Source organism: Hesperophylax consimilis, chromosome 11 (assembly GCF_061612785.1).
Source record: "Hesperophylax consimilis isolate HC1 chromosome 11, BYU_Hcon_1.0, whole genome shotgun sequence".
In the NCBI taxonomy this organism is placed as follows: domain Eukaryota; kingdom Metazoa; phylum Arthropoda; class Insecta; order Trichoptera; family Limnephilidae; genus Hesperophylax; species Hesperophylax consimilis.
Genome location: NC_142846.1, coordinates 32,868,862 through 32,889,981, shown reverse-complemented (window position 1 = coordinate 32,889,981; position 21,120 = coordinate 32,868,862). Strand labels below are relative to the sequence as shown.

At 33.7% G+C, this 21,120-nt stretch overlaps 1 protein-coding gene across 3 annotated transcripts in view; it reads left to right on the top strand.

The window, feature by feature from the left end:
- Positions 1-21,120, top strand: part of Tomosyn (syntaxin-binding protein tomosyn) — a 671,040-nt gene that overhangs the window by 459,056 nt on the left and 190,864 nt on the right. For all 3 annotated transcript variants that reach the window (XM_089637452.1, XM_089637451.1, XM_089637450.1), the window contains exon 3: positions 9,035-9,220. In XM_089637452.1, coding sequence (XP_089493578.1) covers positions 9,035-9,220 — 186 coding nt within the window. The remainder of the gene's footprint in view (positions 1-9,034; positions 9,221-21,120) is intronic.

Here is a 21,120-nt window from a genome sequence, read left to right as displayed (position 1 = left end):
TACAGCATTGACAGTAATGCGTACGATCTATTATTAATATAAGAGTATGGAATGTATCGGGAGCATCTCCTATCCTCTTCCTATTTCCTCTTCCTCTCCCTTAATTTTAAGATACTAAAACTTAATTTCCAATGAACTTTAGCATAAGAAACTTCTGTCGCTTAACTTCAGTTAATTTTTATATTTATATCTATCATTGTATATTAATTTTCTTATAGTTTGCTATGAAACTATTGTGAATTCATTCGTTTATAGACAGTCCCATGCAATCCCATTTTTAGCAGGATAACGAATATTTTGACCAGATTTTTAATAAATTAACAATATATAATATTTCAGTCTATCTCTATATTGAAGAAATTACCTATTTTAGTACTGCCTTAACCCGACAGTTTTGCTTGTGCCCATCCCCAATCCTCAAAATTAATTATATCAATTTTAGTCAGACCAATACCAAATACAATTCCGAATTCAAAGTTCACGAGAGTTAATAAAAAACATCCGGTAAGGATCATAAAACAGAACTTGAAATACATTCGACAGTTGTTTACTTTCGTTGTGTTATTTCTCACTTTTCAATTTGTTCTTACACAAATTACTTTCTAGACTTTATTTTATTAGATTATTTTGTTTTGTTAACAAATAACGCTCTTAACTAGTCATCACGGCGTTTCTCCAGAGCAGTACGCATGGAAAATAGACCGCAACGTGTTTGATTGTTGGGAACCTAAAACATAAACACGTCAGCACAGGTTATCCTAATGAGGTGTTAACAAAACACTACTTCAAACCAATACGAATACTGACTATGGACATTTTTTTATAACTATTATTTATTATGTAAACTGTACGTAAGAGAATAGAAATTAATAAATAAATTAAATAAAAAATCTTGATGAAATTTTGAACACTTGGCTTTCAAATTATTTTCCACGTCTGATTTCGAAAACCTCAGCGTAATGACTGTATAACGCCGGGGACTTTAGCTAGTTTTACTATAAAGCTAAATAAACTTACTGTATTGCAAGTCAAGCATGTTCATGTGACACTTTACCTATGCTTTTTATTGCTTGTGTTTTGACCTCGAATGTAATTGTTTGAAGAAGGAATCCACTATTCCACAGTGTGCTGGTTATATACGTATTGCTTCTACCACAGGAAGCTAGTAAGGCATGAAAGTATTCGCCGCGAAAGCCTCGGAAACGGAGACTAATTTGAGTGGTTCTAGAACTATGGTATGTTTGCGGAAGGCTCTGTTTTGTAGCTCTTTTTCAGGGGACTTTTGTTCCGCTGTCACGGGTTTTATTTGTCCCTCTCACAGACGCGCCCGGGAAGAAGATAATTATCCCGTTTTTGCGTAGAATACACCATTTCTCATTTCCCGCTTTGTTTGAGCTGTGTGTCTCACTTTGGGCCGTGTCCCACATCTGGGCTCAGGCCTTCCGACTCCCGCGAGAAGGGGCGGAATTCTATGAAATATTCACGGGGAAATGTGCGTAACTCGCACGAAATAAGCACACCTGTTATTATAGTGAAATGAAGCTAATTTCGTAAACATGCAAAGCATTCTATTTTTGTATGTGATTATGGCATTTCCCCATTTGGTTAATGGTATGGGGCTGGAGGATGTGTATATGGTGAGGAAGTGTGGAGATAGTAGTTGGGTTGTTTCCATTCTACCAACGTTACAGATTTTAGTGCTAGAAACCTTGTTGGCTTTGTTATAAGTGTATTGTTGGTTTCATGAATAATAATATCAATTTTTCCCTCACGTGGCGGATCGCTCTAGCCACGGTTAAATTATTCGGCAATGCTTTATACAACGTCCTTTCAGGAACTGGTAAAAAAAAATTATTTTTAAAGAAGACCTTGTTATCATGTAGCTGCATATATTATTCATGGTGACCGGATAAATCATCAAAATGATAATTCATCACATCTTTAAAAAGTTATATAGTCATGGAAAGTGATAAAACAAAAAAATGTATTAACTGGGTTATGTAGGTTAGGTTGGAAAGATTATTCATCTATCACAGACTAGCGAAAAATCAAGGGATATTCTAAGTACAATTTTGAAAAAGACAATAAAAATGAAATTTCTGTTAAAATATCATAGAAAAACGAGTATTGCGAATCTCTTCATGTTTTGGTAATCGGATTAAAAACAGGATTGCAGGCCGTTTCCTGATAAACTTTTAGTAAATTCGTAATATATCATATCATGTGATCATGCCTTTGCCTTTATAATATATTATGAGGAAATGCGAAAATATTAGGATTTTCATGAACATGTGTTTCGATATCGTGATAATATTTTCGTCACTAACTAAAAGTTTATCAGAAACCTATTGATTCGTTATATTAAGCTCTACAATACCGTTTTTAACCGGATTAAAAATAATTTTAAGAGATTCTTAATAAATAAGCAATGCTCATTTTTCTCGGTGTAGGTACGTACTTTATAGATTTAGTGTACAATCAGTTCCAATTTCGAAAATGACACGTAAATTCAAATCAAATCCGAGTTTCAGATAGATACACACAACCGAAATTAGTATTTTTGATTACTAATTCAAGTTTTTACTTAATATTTTGCGGTGGAAGCGTTAAATACCATGTTTACTGTATTACAATATCATTGTAAGTACGTTCATTTGGGTAACTTTAAATTAGATTACGCTACATAATTAAGTTAACGCTATGCTCACCGGTACATAATTATCAAAAATATCTCCCATCCCTTCCTCTCTAGGGTTGTTTGTACCTTTACCTTTTCGGCTTATTTTAAACCCATCAACTAAATTATTACCGAAAAACGAAATACCGAAACGTTTACGCTGTCCTCCAGACGAACATTTCAAATAAGTAATTAGTCATTTTCCACACCGGGGCTTATCAACCCCTTCGTGGAGGTCCGCATACGGGCAACCTTTTCCTCCTTTCCAAATAACCGGCAGGCTTACAGAACGGTTGCATTACTAAATAAAATACATATCTGAGAGGTAAAATCCTTCCGGCCAGCGTAAAACCGGTAATTCTACCTCCCCTGTGCGGCTGTAGGTTATATAAATAGGGATCGCTGTATTTTTCATTAACTCCGTGTATAATTTGGGTTTCTTTGCAAAATTCACGGCTCCAGGAATGCTTGAAGTGCTCTGTGTCTATTCCCGGATGTGGGAATGGGTTAAAAGAATAAACGGTTTCATAAGAGACAAAATAAGTAAATTATTCATGTAATATTTACTTTGTTTATTCCAAAGTAATAGTGTGTTTTTCGGTGCCATGGCTCTGGGGATATTGTTCATGTGACTATTCCTATTATGAAACAGTTTATAAAGTAATTGATTTAATAATAGATAATATCACTGTAGTTTTATATATTAGAATGGAATTCAGTTTTAAAAATAGAAATATTAAAAACTGTATTTTTAATTAACTTGTATACATTGTTGTTATAAGGATGTGTTTTATATATATATAATTTTTTTTTATTCTAGATAAAAGAAAATTACATTTTTCACTTATTTAACTAGAAATAACATATATATTACACATAAATATATTACACACTGATATTATTCACTTTCATTGTTTTGTTGATTGAGCATAAAACTGAACAATTTTTTTTTAAATGTACCTATACTTTTTTCATTTTTAATTTCGTCTGGGAGGCAATTGTATATGTTGCTTCCCTCGTAACCAATGGATTGCTTGCCATAATGAGTATGTATGGTGTTTAAATGAATTTTATCGTGTTGCCGTGTAAAGTGTGTGTGTACTTGGGACGTTTTAATGAGTTCTGTATTTGTATGTATGAGTTTATTATTTATTTTGTAAATAAGAAGACATGTATTATATTCATATAATTTTCTTAATTTTAATAGTTTTGTTTCCATGTATAATTTTTTTGTTGATGTTCTAGATTTGAAGTACTTTTATATATTGAAATAGTTTTATGATTATTCCACATTCCATTTCCTACTCACATTGCATTTTCTTTTATTTTATTCCTTTCCTAAAAGTCTTGCCTTAGAAGAGAGAATATTTGAAAATAGAAGTCCAACCCAAGCGTTTTGTTTTGTTTTGCATTAAAATTTTCACTGTATTATTATTTCGCTTCTCGTAACAATTTATCTTGTGAAAAGTCCGTATAATAGTGCAAATTATCATCCTCAAATTAAATACATAAATAGTGTCGTGGGGTGATAATAAAATACGTGCATAATAAAACCGATATATTGTCAGGTTATTCTCTGCCCGCACTGAGATAAATAAATAGTGCTTATTTATTAAGAACGTCTTCAAATTATTGGTAATCCGTTACAAACGGAATTTCAGGCCATTTCCTGATAAACTTTTAGTAAATTCATAATAATATCGCAACACGTGTTCACGCACCTGCGTTTGTCTTCATAATATACATCTACATCCATAACAAAGTCCGAAAATGTTAGGATTTTTATAACACCTGTTCCGGCGTCGTGATAAATCATTCATCATCATCATAAACATTTTTAACTGGATTACGAATAATTTGAAGAGAACCTTAATAAATTACCAATATTTTTATCACTAATTTTTCTCCGTGAGAGAATAATTGTCTTTCGTTAACGAAGATGGCTGGAAAGTACCTGACTGTATAGATCTAGTCACTACACAAAACTAGAGCGATTTCAAAAACATTTCCACTCTGAATGGTGTTCTCACTAAAATGATAATGATTCACACTTCGGGAAAAAGAAAACACGATGTTTATCATAAACTCCATGTGTATTTTCTTTGTAATGAAAAAGTTGAAAAAGTAAACTTCTTCGTAACAGGCAATCCAATCGTTTTATAAACTATTCAAGCTCTTTTACAAAATATGTGCCAAAGTTTGGACTGACACTGACCCCTGTGAGATATTTATAAAGCCCAATGGACCCCAAATCCTTCTTTCACCAACTTGTAAGTCTTTTATATGTGACATCTTACTTTCCCCGGTGGATTAATATTTTACTTTTTCTGTGTGATCTCTTGGTAAAGTAGTTGAAAAACCTACAAGCTTTCTAACTATTATTATTTTTCGGAATAACTTATTGAGTAAAACCTCAAATTATAATATTTAAATATTGAAGACAATATTAGTGATTCTTAAACGCAAATCTGAAACAGAAAAATCAGAAAAGGAAACGGTCACATCTGGGACTCGAACCCAGGACCCTTGTCTTTCCGGGACAATGCTCTACCAACTGCGCTAATGGGACCCTATCCTCATGAAAAAATGAAGACAACGTTGGTAGTTCTTATTCGAAGTATGATACAGTTAAAAGTGACCGATGAGGATAGGGTCCCATTAGCGCAGTTGGTAGAGCATTGTCCCGGAAAGACAAGGGTCCTGGGTTCGAGTCCCAGATGTGACCGTTTCCTTTTCTGATTTTTCTGTTTCAGATTTGCGTTTAAGAATCACTAATATTGTCTTCAATATTTATTTATCTTTCTAACTATCTTCATACAACCAACAAATTTTTCAATGGTATGAAAAGGCTTCTAACAATGAATTTTATTTGTCATTGAAGAAGAAAATATCGCAAACTTAATAAAAAAAGCTATACAAAACATGAATTAGAACAAGACGTAGAAAATATGGTAACTTAATGGTAACGGTTATAACTGTTTCGGGAATCAAACCCAAGGTGTCTGACAATATTATCTTCAACCAATTGTCCCATAGTTTTGGCTGCTATCTTTTTAGAATATTTTAGTCATTCAAATTTTATCATTGTAATTTTGAATTCCGAGTTTGAAATATAAGATCGTGAAAATTACGTAAAAAATTATGTCACAATGTCTGAGTAAATAGAGGGGTTGCCTAGGGGGGTTAAACCGATTGTTGCGTAGCAAGCGTGGTAAGACGAGACGACTCTCTTGCACAGAACGACGCTTTATTCGGCCAGCCCAGTGACTCATCGACACTTTCCGCCCGGCCACCAAAACTCTGTGCTGTAAATTTACTGCTATTCTCACTAAAATTTGCAATGGTTTTATTCTAAATGGTGATATTTTTTTAGTATGTAACATATTTATTTGTGTATATTTTAATAATAATAAAATATTTGTTTTATCATCAAAGATATCAAGATTTGTTTACTTTCATTTTCACTTCCTTCAGTAAAAATCAATTTTGATGTTTCACATCCGCCAGGCGTCCTGTGGTGTCTATTTTTTCTGTTTTATGTTTTGTTTAGATTTATTAGTATTATCTTCTTCGTCAATGATTGTCACATTATTATTTTATAAAGAAGGAAACACATTGTGACATGAAATTTTAAATAAATGAAATGAAAACACTTGGCTTTAGATTACTTTATTGATAAATTTTACTATCTACCGGTTTCAGTACCTCCGTACCATCATCAGGACAGTTATAAAAATCGTGCTATCAAATACAGAATCCAGCCTTTATACCAATAAAAACCGTTGTAAACCAACCTTTTATACCAATAACAACTTAGGAAAAATATATTTGATCATACAACGCAGGGTACGTATTACGTATACGGGGATGTAAACCCTCGTATACATACATACATGTTATGTTTAATGTAAGTATGCACAGTTTCTGTGACTAATCCAAGTTGGCACAATAAACTTGAAATGCCCTGTCTGTTTCGTGCGGTACGCGCTGTATGTAAGTTAGTTACAACGTTTATCTCGCCACGGTTGAATATCTTGTTTGGTCAGAGGAGTTTAAGTTGGGAACCGCGGTCGCTCCGCACCTCGTCGCACCTGTAAATTGAACTTTCTAAACTTCCTCCACTTCCCTTCACTCCCCCCACTTCCCCCGCTACAAACACTTACTCCTTATTGTTTGGGAACCACCGTCTCAAAACCACAAACCAAAATGGCGGACGCTTGTCGAACATTGTGGTATTGTTTTGTAGGTATAAAGTTCGCATATTTTATTATATTTATATTTAATTGTTCAAAACTGTGATTTGTTGTTTAGTTCGTTACAAAAAATACTTAAATTTAGAGTTTCAGTTTCAGTGCCGGCAACCCGGGCGTTTATTCAAGGTTGGTTCTGTACAGATTTTTTTTCATTACCCTCCTTACTAGACATAGTCTGTTCTGAGGCTGGTAATTAACATTTTATATGTAAACTGAATGTTTAGTAAAAAAATAATTAAAAAATAATAAGAAAAAATAGAAGTAAAAAAATGAGTTATATAAAAATAAGTGTAGTACTATATGTGTTGGAGTTAGTTCATATAATAAACAAATGAAACAATGCTGCTTTGTTTGATCCATTATATATTATATAAAACTACCTTTACTTCCTCAGGACAAAATATATACTTACTTTACATTACAAAATTAATGGGTGAACATCACAACTATGGAAAAAATACAGGGATAGTATTTTCAGCTCAGAACGTTCTTCCATCGTGAGCTATAAAGCTTTGAAAATTGATTTTTTCAATACAAAAAAAGACAAGACGACATACTTTCAAATCATATCTTCGGTGAAGCCGGATTAAGAAACTAGGAGTAAATAATTAAAGTGATTTATTTTTGGGGTACTGTGCCGTATTGCGCTTCCTTCATCTTTAGCTACCTTTTCCGACAGTATTACAGTCGAATCATCAGGGCAGATGGACCCTGTAACGCTGTCCGAAATGCGCAATACGGCATAACTCTGAAATAATTCACTGTATTACCGTGATGGCTGTGAAAATCTCAAAACGTATCTGGTAGTTAATGAATTTAAAAATAAAATAACGTTTTTTTCCATTAAGGAAGGCATTCCTTTGTAAAAACATAAAAGTCAACACAGAAATTTAATACATATTTAAGTTTTAAATTTGCAGAAAGTAAAATGTTTTCTCGTGAAGTTAAACAAACCCTTAAAGGCAGATTAAGTAAAGGAATGCGAACAATCAAATAGCTTTCATTACTTAAAGGAACAATCAAATAGGTTTTTAATATCAAGAGGCTTTCCCTTTGTTCTCCGTTAGTCCCGTAATAAATTAGAATTATTTCAATTTCTCGCAAGGATGTTGGAATTGTCAGCGTTGGTCTAAGTAACCTTTGCCTTGACTTTTACTGGAGTGGGTAAAATATAATTAGCTTTTGTTTTTTAATACTACCTTAAAAAACGAGAAGAAATCGTGTTTCATTTTAAAAATTTAATACGTAAATGAAGTAAATCAAAATATATTTTTTTAATTGCTACTCGTTATGTAAGATTATAGGTGACCGGATAAATCATCAAAATGATAATTCATCACATCTTTAAAAGGTTATATAAAGTCATGGAAAGTGATGAAACAAAAACTTTATTAACTGGGTTAAGTAGGTTAGATTAGGTTAGGTTTAATTTTTTTTTATTCGTTTCTAATGACTTTATATCATTTTTTAAAGATGTGTTGAATTGTCACTGTATTGAGTTATCATGGAACCAAGATTATAATATAAAACTGGCAATATCGACATTTTTACAACTCTTCAAATGGGTTCAAATCTAATTGAAGCTTGTTATACACGAGGGGTAAAATATAAAAATATTTGTTGACGTGGCCATACAATATAATAACCGTCACAGAAATAATATTCGCATCTGTAAAGACTGTGTGATTATATGGCGAGCGATATCGTGAAATAGGCCAGGTCCTCATATTATATTCCACGTGTGTAACAAGTTGTAAACCTATCAACATCTAATATTATTGTGATATATCCAAAACAAAATGTGTATTTTTAATATTTTGTATATCATAGTATCATTTTTAATCTAGCCACAATTGGTTTCATTAAACTTATAATGTGTAATATTGCAGTTTTTATTGTTTTTTTTTAACGATTTTCGAATATAATTCAAATACTGTTTCTTTTGAATTTTTTTGTAAAAAGTTTACCCATTGTAATGTGCTGTGTTATTTATTTTACCTCGCGTTTTTTAATACATCATTATCTTCTCTCTTTAACTAATTACCCTTAATATCTTGAAGTATGACAATTCTGCCAATATGTTCCTTGACTCTCGTGCGTGCAGTCTAGGCAGGCCAGGCGTGGACGCCCACGTGCGGCACGACGGCGAAGCGGCTGGCGTCACGCACGTAGCCTTCCTGGTGAACGAGGGTGCGCTGGTCACTGCCACGGCAGATGACTCGCTGCACCTCTGGAACTTCAGGCAGAAGTCGCCGCAGGTCGTGCACACGCTCAAGTTCACCAGAGAAAAGTAAGTATTCATAATGTATAATAATATCAAGTTAGTTTTTATTTACTCGTGTCGTGCGTGCTTTCTAGCCGGACCGTGCGTGGTGCGTACAACATCAGATTCATAATTATGTTTACGGGAGAATAGTGTCAAGCATTTTGTTTTTGATTCGTATCGTGCGTGCAATTTAGGCAGGCTCTATGTGTAAGCATGTGTAATGTGTACTCTAAGCACACAATTTGCCAGAGGAAAGCGAGTATTACTTGAAATATAAATATCAAGCAAGATTGTTCTTTGACTCCTATCATGCATATGTACAGTCTTCTTGTCTTTTTATTACTAATATCAATAAGTATACTTAATCTAGACTCTGTCAAAATTGTGTACAAATGCACTAATACACACAATCCTCAGTATATGCTAGTCACTCAACGCTAATTGAAGACCGCGGGGGAAAAGTTTCAATTCAATAAAAATTTGATAAATCACAATTCAATGTTTGGAAGTCTGTATTTTGTGTCTGACATCATTGAAAATTTGTATTTATTTATTAACAGACATCGTCCAAATTACAAAATAATAATACGAATACAGTAAAATGAAACATACAGGAGTAGACAAAGGTACATGAAAGCAAAGACATAATGCAGATATAATATAAGAAAATAAAGTGACAAGTCGAATCATGTCAAGACTACGCCGTGGGTCAGGACCACAGGACACGTATAATATTCCGTCACTTGTTTAGCGACTGGCAAAAATCATTCAGACTTATCCCAAAAAAGTTAAGGTTTTGACTTGAGTTGACCAGTCTACACATTCTGGACAATGGTGAATAATATCCATAATTTGTCGAATGATGGTTGAGGAAGAGCACTTCATTATTTCTGAGTCTGTGCGAGGGGATATTGAAGGAAATAAGTTGCAGTAGCGTAGGTGAATCAATAATACCATTTATAATTTTGAATAAACAAATGAGGTCATTTCTTTCCCGACGAACTTCCAAAGGAGAGAGGTTTAGAGTTAGTTCAATTTCATCATATGAGTATTTGCATTTTTTCTAATCCTAGCCTCCTAGCAATCCCTCTTAAGAACCGATTTTGAACAGATTTAATGCGTCGAATGTGGATAGCATAAAAAGGAGACCAGATAACACAAGCATATTCAAGATGGGGCGAACCAAGGAGCAGTAATGAGTTCTAAGGGTATTTACGTTTTTGAAGTCCGAAGTGATTCTAGTGATGAAACCAAGTAGTTTGAGGGATTTATTAACGATTGCAGTTATGTGATCCCGAAAAGAAAGCTTGCTATCTAGAGAGACACCAAGGTCTTATTAGATTCTTTAATATTTTTTAATATCTGTTCTTGCGCGCGGACGCTCATGATTACTATAAATAATTAAATAAACGACCGTACTTCTGACAGCAGTATATGCAGTATACACAGTAATTCCATTAGATGGCACTGTTATTTCAATTCGGTTTTTTAAACGACATTCATTTCCTTGTTTTCAACTGTAGTATTTAATTATTATTGTACGCCTAACATTCTACATTTCAACAAATTCCATTGGTTTTTAAATCTCTTAAAAAGCTTTTTTGGCACATTTTTTCATTTAATTCATTTTATTATTATCTCCACAGAGTTGTTTTTTCAAATTTGATGGGAAACTCTGTTTAAATTCCGGAGCAATAGAAAAGGAGCGGACGCCAGTTGATCGCTCCTAACTGACAACTTCCGTTCAAAAAGAAAGATCCGTTCTCCCTCCATTCTCAATTTCTACTGAATAGATTTTAAGATAGGTAGGTACCGGAAAATTCCACAATTTCCCGCTTGAAGAGGGTTTTCAGAAATCCAATAGAATGGACTTCGTTGGGATTTGCAAATATGAAGACCCGGATTACGTGCGACATCTTATTTTTCACATAAAACCGGGAACCTTATCAAATGGTTTACTAGAGGGATTAAGATTTTCTCATCTTTTACGATTTCTTAATCCCGCTAGTAAACCATTACATTTGATAAGGCTTTTCAACAATGAAGCCGATTTATTTACGTGAGTTTTAACGTAACGCAAGTAGCTCATAATTTATTTTAAATAAAAGCCGCTGGTTAAAATAACCCCGTCCAGCACAATTATAATCGTAGATATCCACATAGAACAAACAAAAACAAATAATTTTTAATAGCTTTTAAAACGTATATATATAATGTTAGTAGTTCTGTGAACAGTAGATTTAGCGTAGTGTTGGTTATTCCGATTTGACACCAAAGCGCATGAGCGCGCTTTTGTTGAATCAAAAGGTACTATCAAACACAGCTACCATCTTGTCAAACAGCAATGTGCTCGAGTTGAAACAGGACTTCGCTACGCTCAGTCAATAAGCTTAAGTCTTCCTCGTTAAAATTAACTATATTACCCTTGTAAAATGTATTCCACAACACATGTGAACTGCTAGCGAGGAGGACACTACACTCTGCTATAAAATAAACACATGAAATGAAATGAAATAAAATTTTAAAAAACATTTAAAATAAGCTATGTTGAAATATTTTTTCGTTGTTCAATAAAAAAAATATGATTTCTGAAGAGTGTGTTGAAACGTGTACGTCATCTGGCATACAAACTACTCGAGTTTGCATAAATTATTGGTAGCTGATTTTCTTAGCCTTGATGGGCATTGAATAAATATTACTTGATCTCTTCATGTTAGGATAGTTTTTATCCATTTGTTATTTATTCATTTACTGAACGTTCATAGGGCTTTTACAAACATAATGGAAATTTCACAAACTGCAAAAATATATTATTTATTGTCAATTTGTGAAAAACAGTAATTCCGATAACATGTACAATTACAATCATATACATTGATACGAATAAATTAATCTATTATATACATTTTTTAAATCAGTTTCTATCCCTCATTGTATTCAAAAATACTTACTTAAATCTCTAATAATTCAGGTATGACTGAAACATATGTCTGAAAGAAGTTGGAGAAGCTGGTTTGAAAGCGTAGTCATTCTCCCCATAGGTATGAGTAGTAGTAGTAGGTTGGTCCTGCCTCTTGGAAAAATAAAATGCTTGTGCCGCCTAGCTCTAGTGAAGTTATCGGGGTCATAAATATAATATCGGTAAGCACAACCATTATATAGAAATGCTTTTCACTTTCACAACTAACTATTTTAGCTTCGATGCAGGATGAAGAGGTATTGAATACATCGAAAAGGTGTGTATATTTATTAGCAGTTTGATGAAATCGCGCTAGTGAGGAGTGATATGAATAGTTAGTGCTATGGTCACGGTGGAAAAGATGGTGGAGTCAAGAAATAATCAAATGAATGCATTGCACAATTTGGCAATAATATATACATGATAATATTAATATAGTCATTCAATTTGAAATCATTTTTCAATATAAAATCAGACAATAAAACAATGAATAATCATAATATTTTGATGATTTGTAAAGCGCCGTTTTTGTGCAAAATCACCCACAAGTACGCTGTACCAATATATAATACATTTCTACAATGATCTCTGTTATTACTAACTATAGACTAGTGAAATTATTACCAATTTATGTCTTCAGTGGCTCCTAGAGGTTCAATATATTGCTAGAGGGCACACACGTTTCAATATTACTGTCCAATGATTTAGTATACAACTAACACTTCTACAGTCAAGAACCCAACATAAAAAGTAAAGCAAGTAAAGAAAAGAATGGTAAAAAAATAATAATACACTAATACATGAAAAATTGTTAGGTTAACTAAGAATAAGTGAACCAGCTGACTACCGAAACTTTCTGCAGATGGACGGTACATTATTTGATGAACTCTTTAGAATGGTTATACCTGAAATTCAAAAAAACGGACACCATAATGCAAGATGCTATTCCAGCAAGTCAACGTTTGTCAGTAAAATTACGTTATTTAGCTACTGGAAACAGTTTTGAGGATGTAAAATTTACAAGATTGATCTCGATCATAAACCTATATCTCACTATGATGTTCACTTCTTGACTGCGGAGACAGAAATGAACCATTACTGGGCAATATCACCCACAGGCGATTCAATATTTATCAGATAAGATCATATTGCACAATAAATATCTAACTTTTTTTATTGGCTCAATATTATTGTGCAATATATTGACAATAATATTGAACGTCTAGGGGCCGGCATCCACCAGTTCAATACAAAGCTATATGTACAATGCCTTTGATTAATGAACGTGATGCTAGAATGTACATAATATGTTATTATTCTTATTTGTAATAACGTAAGATACATCTCAAATATCTTGTATTTTAGTATTTGAATTTCTCACGTTCTGCATTCACTACACGACTTTCCATAATAGTTTGGAGTTTATTATTTGATGTTTATCCTGCAAACTTTAACTGTTTTCTCTTTACGTGCTGATTAACAAAACACCCATCCATCTTTTCAGAAGTTCTGCATTTACGTGACAAATCAAAGAACACATTCGAGATTCCAATAAGTTGATATTTTGAAGTTTTACAAGTAAACTTCTGTTTTTCACTTTACGTGTTGAATCAGAAACCATCCATCTTTTCAATTAAAATAATGAATGAACTACCTGTTACTCCAAAAGTTTCGAATCAGCCGTGTTCATCAGGATGAGTAGTTCCACTTCAGTTTGCTGCAAAATTCATCGTTTAATAACAGTCTGATGAAATTCTATCTCACGTTCAACAGAAATGAAAAGTTTTAACAACAAAAAATATATTAATAAAATCCATGAAAACATTTTTCGCCATTTTTTTAATAAAAAATATTTCGATCGTATAATTTGATTGATATAATATGTATTTTATTGCAGTCACTGATTGATCATTAAAATGTATTTGTTATGCTTTGGGTGCCTAATTTTAATGAGCAATTATTTTGGGCAAAAAATAATATTTAGATTTGAATGGAATATATACGTGCCTACTGCATTTTTTTTATGTTAAGGATTCAATCGGAAACATTTGATTAACTATAATTTACTGTTTTAAAAAAATCCCTCATATAAATCTGGCTAAATGAAATCAAATTTGCTTTGAATTTAAGTGTCATTTTGAAAATTGTAACTGTTTTTTTAAGATCTCAGACTAAGTTAACGATAAGTATCTACCCATAATATAAATTTTTTAACATAAAATTATTTTAATTGCAATTTTAAAAATTGGAACCGATTTGTCAAGAATTCAGACTATTCCGTGATTTTTCACTCTAGGTATACAATAAAGGAGAATCGATTTATGTTGCTTCGTATAATTTAACTTTAAATTCTAATTCTTAATTTGATAAGACTCACCATAACTGATATATCTAACATAGAATAAGTTCCGTTTTATATTCAAATCTCGCAAAAATCAACAGAAGAAAATTCCGCCAATTCGTTATTCAAAGTTCGTACCGGCGTATCTAAATAAATTTACCATTGATACACAAAATTGAACCAATCTTGAAAATTCCTCACGACACTCTCCCTAGATTTGAATTTTTTTTAAAAACCGCAACCAATATATTTGAAATTCAGTATTCCGTCCCGCGCAACACCTTTTCCCTCGAAGCTCATCAATTTTCCCGGTAACGTCATATCTGATACGCGATATCTAAAAATGTCAGATACCTACTTGGTATATTTCTTCATGGATTCATTTTATATCGCGTCTTTTATTATTTCATAGAGATGAACGGAAACAATCAGTCTTCGTCATCGGCATATGATACTACATGTGAGGAAATTTGTTTTCAGGACAAGAAAAATGTAAGCGAAAATAAAACAATTATTTCATTTATAACCACGAATTTTTATTTATTTTACTGTCTATAACCGACCGGTTTCCCTCGATTGTACCTTGCCATGCGTTGCTGTCGCTCATTCTGTCTGTGCAGATAGAGAAACAATAGCGCATGTTGCTTTTACGTCCAACAGATGACGTTTTAATCATTGAAGACCTTTCGGAAATTAAAGATTTTTAACAAACGAACATTTACATTTTTATTTATGTAGATTTTATATTTTATACCCTTAACTTGCTTGTACTAAGCGAAACCGATAGGTTATATATAATTAAATAAATAAAAATTCGTGGTTATAAATAAAGTAATTGTTTTTTTTAATCAATTTGTCAAATCACAAAGTTACTGCTTTCTACCAAAATAGAAATATAAATGAAACACATATATTTTGAAACAGGTAAGGTTTAGGTTAAGTTAGGTTAGGTTACTTTATATACTGTACTAACAAGTACACTCGTGGGAGATGCCATGCACTTTTTTATACTCCGAAAGCTAGGATTTCTGCTCAGAGGACGCCAGAAGAAGATGGTTTCAAATGAAGAAACGTTAATACGAATGTTGGAGGGAGCGCGCCTATATTAAAAATGATAATAATAAAGCGAACATTGTGAATATATTTCATAAAATAAAAATAAATACGACTTAATATAAGGCATAAATCTCTTGAGAAATGCCTCAGTTGCATTTAAAGATATACAGTGATTTTTCCCATGCATATTACATCTTAAATAACAGAACAAATTGTGGTTTAAATAATTTTCGGAGCACACTATGCGATTTTTTGTACGAGGAAATTTTATATATTTACTGTTTCGGCTCTACAAATGTATCGATTCCTCAAAAACAACATATGTTTTTGGGAACGTGCAAACATTAAGTTTTTACGAGAAATGTGTTATAAAACCGTAGAAATTTGGAATGCTGGGGCTTAACGATTCTGCATTGACCATCGACATTATCAACGTCACTTCTTCTTCTTCTTCTTCAATGGCGCTACAGCCCATTTCGAGCCTTGGCCTCCTTTAACATGAGCCTCCACCGCCCTCTGTCCTCGGCCGTCGTCTTCCAATCTGCAACATGGAGTAGTCCTCTGGCATCTTTCCTGACATCGTCCTCCCACCTCAGCCTAGGTCTGCCCGCCTTTCGTTTGCCTCCCGGGTGTCCTGTTAGAACCTTCTTTGGTACACGTGTGCTTGGCATTCGGTGCACATGTCCGGCCCATCTTAGTCTTTGGAGCCGTAAATGAGTAGAGAGTCTGGGAGCTTGGTAGATGTCATATAGCTCCTTATTGTGGCGGATTCCCCATGCCTCTCCCTCTCGCACCGCTCCTAAGATTCTTCGAAGTACCTTTCTTTCGAAGGTGTCCAGCCGTTCCGCAGACTTTGCTGTCAGTGTTCCCGCCTCACATCCATAGGCCAAGACCGTTCTAATAATTGTTTTATACAGGGTTAATTTGGTTTTCCCATGGACGTTTCGGGATTTGAACACTGGCAGCAACGCGAAGTAAGTGTTGTTAGCGGCTGTGATGCGCTTTCTTACTTCTACTGGGTCTTCGTTGTCCTGCGTTATGATGGAGCCCAGGTAGGCAAACTTTTCGACCACTTCAAAGTTATAGGAGTTTTTAAAATTCACTTTATCTTTTATTCTGCGGTGTGGGGTTCTGGTTTGCATCATGATTTTAGTTTTGTTCTCATTGATTTGCAAGCCCACCTCTCTTGCTGCAGTCTCCAAAAGGTCAAACACCTCTCTTACAGCCTGTAAGGATCTTCCGACAATGTTAAGGTCGTCTGCATATCCAACTATTTGATTGCTTTTGTAGCAAATGTTTGAGTCGTTAGCAATCATTGTCTTCCTCGCGACGTGCTCCAGAACAATATTGAAAAGAGTGGGAGCTAAGCCATCACCTTGTTTCAGCCCCTGGGAGACGTTAAAATCCTCCGTTGTTTCACCTCCTATCCTTACTCGACATCGTGAACCAACCATCGTTGCTTTTACAAGCTTGACTATTTTGGGCGGTATATCAAAATTTAGGAGTATTTCATATATTTTCTCCCTATCTATACTGTCATATGCCTGTTTGAAGTCAACAAATAGTTGATATATGTCTATATCGAATTCCCAGCATTTTGTCAGGATTTGTCGAGTAGTAAAGAGTTGATCAGTGGTGGATCTCCCCCTCCTAAAACCTGCCTGATACTCTCCCAGCAAGTTCTCTGAATGACGTTCTAGTCTTTCTTTCAAAATTGTTGTGAAGATTTTATACGCTGTACAAAGTAGCGATATTCCTCTGATTTTCACATTTCAATTTGTCTCCCTTTTTATGTATGGGGCATATTATACTAGTTTGCCACTCTTCTGGTACTCTTTCGGCGGTCCATATTTTTACAATAAGATTGTGTAGCAGGTTTTTCAGATGTTTCCATATTTATAGAGCTCTGCCGGGATATTGTCTCCTCCCGGTGTTTTATTGTTTTTCAATTTATTTAGGGCAGCCCTTACTTCTGCCACCGATGGCCCTCTAGTCGTTTCATCATTATTTAGCTCATCCGGAATGTGAGTTGGTTCGACTGTCAGGTTGTTATTGGGATTCAAGAGCTGTTGGAAGTATTCTTTCCACCTAGTCTTAATCTTTTCCTTATCTCCTATTATGTCTCCATTACTATCTCTGCACAGGGATGTGTTGGGTTTGAAGCCCTTTTTAAATACATTGACGCCTTTATATGCCTCACGTGGATTGTTATTGACAAAATCATTTTCCATTTTCAACAATATGTTGTTAAAGTACAGTCTCTAACGTCACTTACAGACAATTAATTCGGTCACAATATAGTAAAACTGACCCCATTACCCTTTTAAATTTGAATTTGACTCAAATTTATAATCTTCCTGGTACATTCCTGAACATTAAAAAATAAATATGCTCCTTCCATAATTGTTAAATACCTTTGTCGAATTACTTTTACTAAATGAAATTAAATAAAGATTATTATTTATACGAGTATACAGGGTTTTCCAATAAGAGATGTTATTTTGATATTCAATCGTAAAAGATCAATGGTTTCGTTGCTTGTATGGCACGTAGCGCCGTCTTGTTGAAAGTAAACGTGGTCCAGATCAATACCATCCAATTCCGGCCGTAAAAAATCATTAATCATCTCTTGTTTGCGATCCATTCACCGTAACTGTTGCTCCAGCCTCATTTTCGAAAAAGTAAGGTCCAATGACTCCGCTGGACCATAAACCGCACCAAACAGTCACACGTTCAGGATAGAGAGGCTTTTCAACAATAACTCTTGAGTTTTTCGAGCCACAGATGCGACAATTTTGCTTGATGACGAAGCCACCGAGGTGGAAATGGGCCTCATCACTCAAAATGATTTGAATTTGATTCACTCAAGTGAATTTTAATAATTTCAATGCGTTGTTGAAGCGTGTATCGTTCCATTTTTATTAATGGCGTAGTTTCTACTTGTCGAATGTCAAAAAATGACAGCTTCAAAAGTAACATCTACCGAAATAGCGGGCTATTCAAAATAACACATATTATTGGAAAACCCTGTATTATTAATTGGATCACCACTGGGTGTATGGCGAAATAGAAAAAACGATGTTTGGAAAGCACCTGGATATTTAGATGTGGTCTCTAAACACTTTTTTAGTGCGAACTAGCTGACGTGTACCTCGCATTGCTGAGGGTTATTCTTAGGACTTAGACATATACCATCGGGAACTATTCGGTAGGCCTTTTCAAGATATAAAATGCCGTAGAACATTATTTTGATGTATCTCATAAGGTCTAGCCAGCGTTAACAATGAAAACCACTTGATTACAAAATATTGACTTTTCTTAACAGCATTATATAAATAAACCTTCCGTAAGAACTAAAGTGCACAAACAGACAGACACGGATAGCGACTTTATTTAAAATTATTTGAAGATACCTACCACATAAGATCAATAGGGCAAGCACCCTTGTTAGAGCAAATGATTGCATAGACTTAGTGAAATTAAAAATGTTGGTTATGTTGTAAGATTAAATAAAGCGGAAAGGGGAATGCTTAACAAATACCTGGCCTCTACATCATTTTTAAACAACTTTTCGATTCTGAATGGTTGTCTTTCACCGGGGCGATATTGAGATCGTCTACCTCTCTAATGCTGGGAAAGAAATTTATTATTATTATTATTATTTCCTTTCGAATCGACCGTACGAAAGCAATCATATCAAAAACATGTGGCAATAATCTATAAAATACTCAAATAATAAATAAAAAAAGAAACCTACAACTTCCTGAACTTGTTTCGAATATCCTACGAATTTATCGTGACATATATTGTGACATATGCCCTAAAATGTTGAGAAATATGGCCATTGATGCCGAAATAACGAATGTTTATCTCCCGGACGCCTGATCTGTTGTACAGGACCTACTGTGGTTCTGCGTGTTCGTATTACGCTACTTATTACGTTATTCAGGTTCCACAAACCTAATAAAAATTCATTGCCTTCATTTGACGTTGCTTACATTTTTACTTGTAGTTTTCTTACTTTTGCCACTTAACCCTGGATTTAAAACATTATTTTATACGTGCAATTATTACAAACCTTCGTATATTAAGCTACGCGTTTAAAAATATGAAAAAAGCGGTCGGCGACAGAATACCTCCAAATAATATTATTTTCCCTTTAAGTTAATGTTTCACATGTCAAAAACAAACTTTCATTCATGGTCAATTGATCTTGAAATAAAATGCCATTTTTCTCTAGAATCCTAGACGTATAAATCGCAGGTTCGACTCGCATCAATTCGCAACAGAAATATAGCAGGTTTTATTCTATAGAAAAAAAGCAGAAATCATTTCATCTGAAGCAGTTCTGTATTCATTCAACTATTTCCGTGTTGTAACATTATTTTTATCATTAGCATTTTTATATAACGCTTCTAAATATCCGTTAAATTGTCAAAAAAAAATACCGTACTAAAATTTCTTTCTACCATTATCCATTGCCATTACCATTGTACCATTATCCACTAATACATTGATAAAAATAGATTATGCTCGATTACAAATACAGGGGAAAGAAGAGAAGTAAAAAATAAACAAGGCAAAACACAACACGACAAAAATACATATTTTCGCTTTTGTATGTACTTAAAGATATTATTTTAAAGCAATACTTTGAATTTTTTATATCCTGACTGTTTTTATACATGTCTGGAAGAAAGTTATAGAGAGTGTAGGCAATTTAGTTCAGAGATTTTATCCCAAATTTCCTCTCGAACATACTCTCGGTGAAGCTCTGTTTGTTTTACATTGATTGATTTAGCTTTTACAATAATTTTAACTTTTTTATCTTCATTTTCCTTACACTTTTTCATTCTGCTTCACAAAATTTCCTGCCTTAATCCTACTGGTAACGGATTGTAGCACCCTTGCGTGATTATATAACAAAATTTCTAGCATTGAATTATTTTTTTCCTAATTTATCATTAATTTTCAAGATTGTTTTCAATTAGGTCACAGTCTTAAAATTTTTACAAAACCAATTTAATATGTTTGTTATGCGTCAATATTATACAAGGTCACCATTAAGGTGTATTCAGTTGCTAAAAAACCCCGAAACTTACCATATTCCTTTAACAATAACCAATTTAGTTTACTCCAAATATATTGTGCGAATGTTTCGACTATATTATAACGTTTCAAGATAATTGATAGCGATAGACCTCAGATCTTTTTAAATTTTTTTAGATCTCTTGCAATCTAGTATATCTCTCTATTCACTTCTCTTTTACAGAAAACCTCAAACATTTTTTTTCTCACTTGACCTACACTTTATTTTCTCTCGCACATAATTTTTTTGTACACCGTTACAGGACGGTTTGTATTCATTCAATATTCTATTATATTGCTTTATATATTTTGTGTAACCCCACTGTCTATTGGGTACAATATAAATATAAAATCTTTCCATGGTAAGTGCACTTATTTTATGATATCATTAATCCGAGAGTAACACGGTTTATTACCATTAGAGTCGAGACGACTAATGGTTGGCATTACATAAATCCACGCTCGTGTTTTTATCATTTG